At 52.6% G+C, this 2880-nt stretch overlaps 1 protein-coding gene across 1 annotated transcript; it reads left to right on the top strand.

Moving 5' to 3' along the window:
* The first annotated feature begins 11 nt into the window (after positions 1-11).
* Positions 12-2539, top strand: MRPS18B (mitochondrial ribosomal protein S18B). Its single transcript, XM_032441921.1, has 5 exons — positions 12-86; positions 174-242; positions 333-399; positions 1370-1429; positions 2192-2539. Exons 1-5 carry the CDS (start codon positions 12-14, stop codon positions 2506-2508), a joined length of 588 nt encoding a protein of 195 aa, XP_032297812.1. The 3' UTR covers positions 2509-2539.
* Positions 2540-2880: the final 341 nt, after the last annotated feature.

The following is a 2880-nucleotide window of genomic DNA, read 5'->3' as shown; positions in this document are numbered from 1 at the left end:
GGGGGACTGGGATGGGATATAGGGGGACTGGGAAGGGATATAGGGGGACTGGGGGGGGACTGGGATGGACTGGGAGGGATTGGGGGGTACTGGGGGGGACTGTGCTGGCCTATGGGGTCTGGGCTTTATGGGAGCCCCTCAGACTGTTTCTTTCCCCCCCTCACACCCCATAGCGAAAGGGGAAACGTGTGGGGAATCCCTGCCCCATCTGCCGGGACCAGAACCTGCATGTGGACTATAGGGTGAGCAGAATTAAGGGGGGGGGGGGGCAGAGAAATGGGGTTAAAAAGGAAGAAATTGGTTCTTATCTTCCTCATGTTCCTCCTGTTCAGAACGTGAAGCTGCTGGAGCAGTTTGTGTGCCCCCATTCCGGATCCATCTTCCACCCCACACATACAGGTGACGTGGGGGGAGACCCCCAAGTTGGGGGGGACCAGAGCCACCATGGGGCATCTGATGGCATTGAGGGTCACCAAACCCCCTATAGGGCCATTAAACCCCCCTATAGGGCCACCAGACCCCCCTATAGGGCCACCAAACCCCCTATAGGGCCCCTAAACCCCCCTATAGGGCCACCAGACCCCCCTATAGGGCCACCAGACCCCCCTATAGGGCCCCTAAACCCCCCTATAGGGTCACCAAACCCCCTATAGGGCCACCAGACCCCCCTATAGGGCCACCAGACCCCCCTATAGGGCCACCAAACCCCCTATAGGGCCACCAAAACCCCCTATAGGGCCCCTAAACCCCCCTATAGGGCCCCTAAACCCCCCTATAGGGCAACTAAACCCCCTATAGGGTCACTAAACTCCCCTATAGGGCCACCAAACCCCCCTATAGGGCCACCAGAACCCCCTATAGAGCCACTAAACTCCCCTGTAGGGCCACCAGATCCCCCTATAGGGTAACCAAACCCCCTATAGGGCCACCAGACCCCCCTATAGGGCCACCAAACCCCCTATAGGGCCCCTAAACCCCCCTATAGGGCCATTCAACCCCACTATAGGGCCACCAGACCCCCCTATAGGGCCCCTAAACCCCCCTATAGGGCCATTAAACCCCACTATAGGGCCACCAAAACCCCCTATAGGGCCACCAAACCCCCCTATAGGGTCCCTAAACCCCCCTATAGGGCCATTCAACCCCCCTATAGGGCCACCAGACCCCCCTATAGGGCCACTAAACCCCCCTATAGGGCCCCTAAACCCCCCTATAGGGCCATTCAACCCCACTATAGGGCCACCAGACCCCCCTATAGGGCCACCAGACCCCCCTATAGGGCCACCAGACCCCCCTATAGGGCCACTAAACCCCCTATAGGGCCAACCAGGGCTCCTTTGGGGCCACCAACCCCCCCTTTCCCCTATAGGTGTCTGCATGAAGCAACACAAGCTGCTGCTGAAGGCCATTGCTCAGGCACAGGACCACGGTGAGCCCCGATATGGGGGGGGAGAAGGGGATTAATTAACGCAGGGATGCTAATGAGCAGTAATTAATGAGTACCACAAAGGGAATGTGGAGTTTAATGGTGTATATTGGGGGTTAAGTTGGGCTATAATGGTATATACTGGGGTTTAATGGTATATACTGGGGGTTAAGCTGTCCTTAATGGTGTATATACTGGTATATACTGTGATTAAGCTCTATATACTGGGATTAAGATCTATATACTGGTATATACTGGGATTAAACTCTATATACTGGTATATACTGTGATTAAGCTCTATATACTGGGATTAAGCTCTATATACTGGGATTAAGCTCTATATACTCAGATTAAGCTTTATATACTGGTATATACTGGGATTAAGCTCTATATACTCGGATTAAGCTCTATATACTGGTATATACTGGAATTAAGCTCTATATACTGGTATGTACTGGGATTAAGCTCTATATACTGGGATTAAGATCTATATACTGGTATATACTGGAATTAAACTCTATATACTGGCATATACTGGGATTAAGCTCTATATACTGGGATTAAGCTCTATATACTGGCATATACTGGGATTAAGCTCTATATACTCAGATTAAGCTCTATATACTCAGATTAAGCTCTATATACTGGTATATACTGGGATTAAACTCTATATACTGGTATATACTGGGGTTAAGCTCTCCCTTAATGACACACACAACACATCCGCCATCTTGCCTTCCTCCCCTCCCTCCCTCCTCCCTATAGGGCTGCTATGGCTGCGGGTGCCCTTCGTCCCTCCTCCATCAGACGATTACCTCACAATTCATTCCGCCATTGGAAAGACCCCTCCGGGCCCACAGCTCAAGGAAGGCCGTGCTTGGTATCCATGGTACCAATGGCAGCAGCCTCCAGCAGCCGCCATCGCTCGCCTCAGGCGCATCTATAAGGATTACCTCAAGGAGGAGGAGGGGGAGCAGAAAGAGGATCAAGCCCTTAATAAAGAGCACAAAACGGGGCTTGAAATGGGGGTAGAAGGGCAGGAAAAGGGGGTAGAGGGGCAGAAAGGAGGGATAAAGGGGTGAAAATGGGGAATAAAGAGGGTTTTGTGGCTCGAAAGTGTGGTTTTTTGAGGCCTTCAAGATGGCGGCCGCTCCCACAAAATGGCGGCTGCGTCCTCAAGATGGCGGCCACGCCCACAAAATGGCGGCAAGGCGCACAAAATGGCGGCGGGACCCTCAAGATGGCGGCCACGCCCACAAAATGGCGGCGGGGCCTTCAAAATTGGGGCAAAACGGGGAAGAATTGGGGAAAAATGGGGATAAAATGGGGGAAAAAATCGGGAAATTGGGAAAAAATTGGGGCAGAATGAGAAAAAAATGGACCAAGATGTGGAAAAAATGGCGGCGGGGCCCTCAAGATGGCGGCCACGCCCACAAAATGGCGGCGGGGCCTTC

The sequence above is a fragment of the Coturnix japonica genome, unplaced genomic scaffold (assembly GCF_001577835.2).
Source record: "Coturnix japonica isolate 7356 unplaced genomic scaffold, Coturnix japonica 2.1 chrUnrandom788, whole genome shotgun sequence".
NCBI classification, from domain to species: Eukaryota; Metazoa; Chordata; class Aves; order Galliformes; family Phasianidae; genus Coturnix; species Coturnix japonica.
This window is presented reverse-complemented; position numbering and strand designations above follow the sequence as displayed.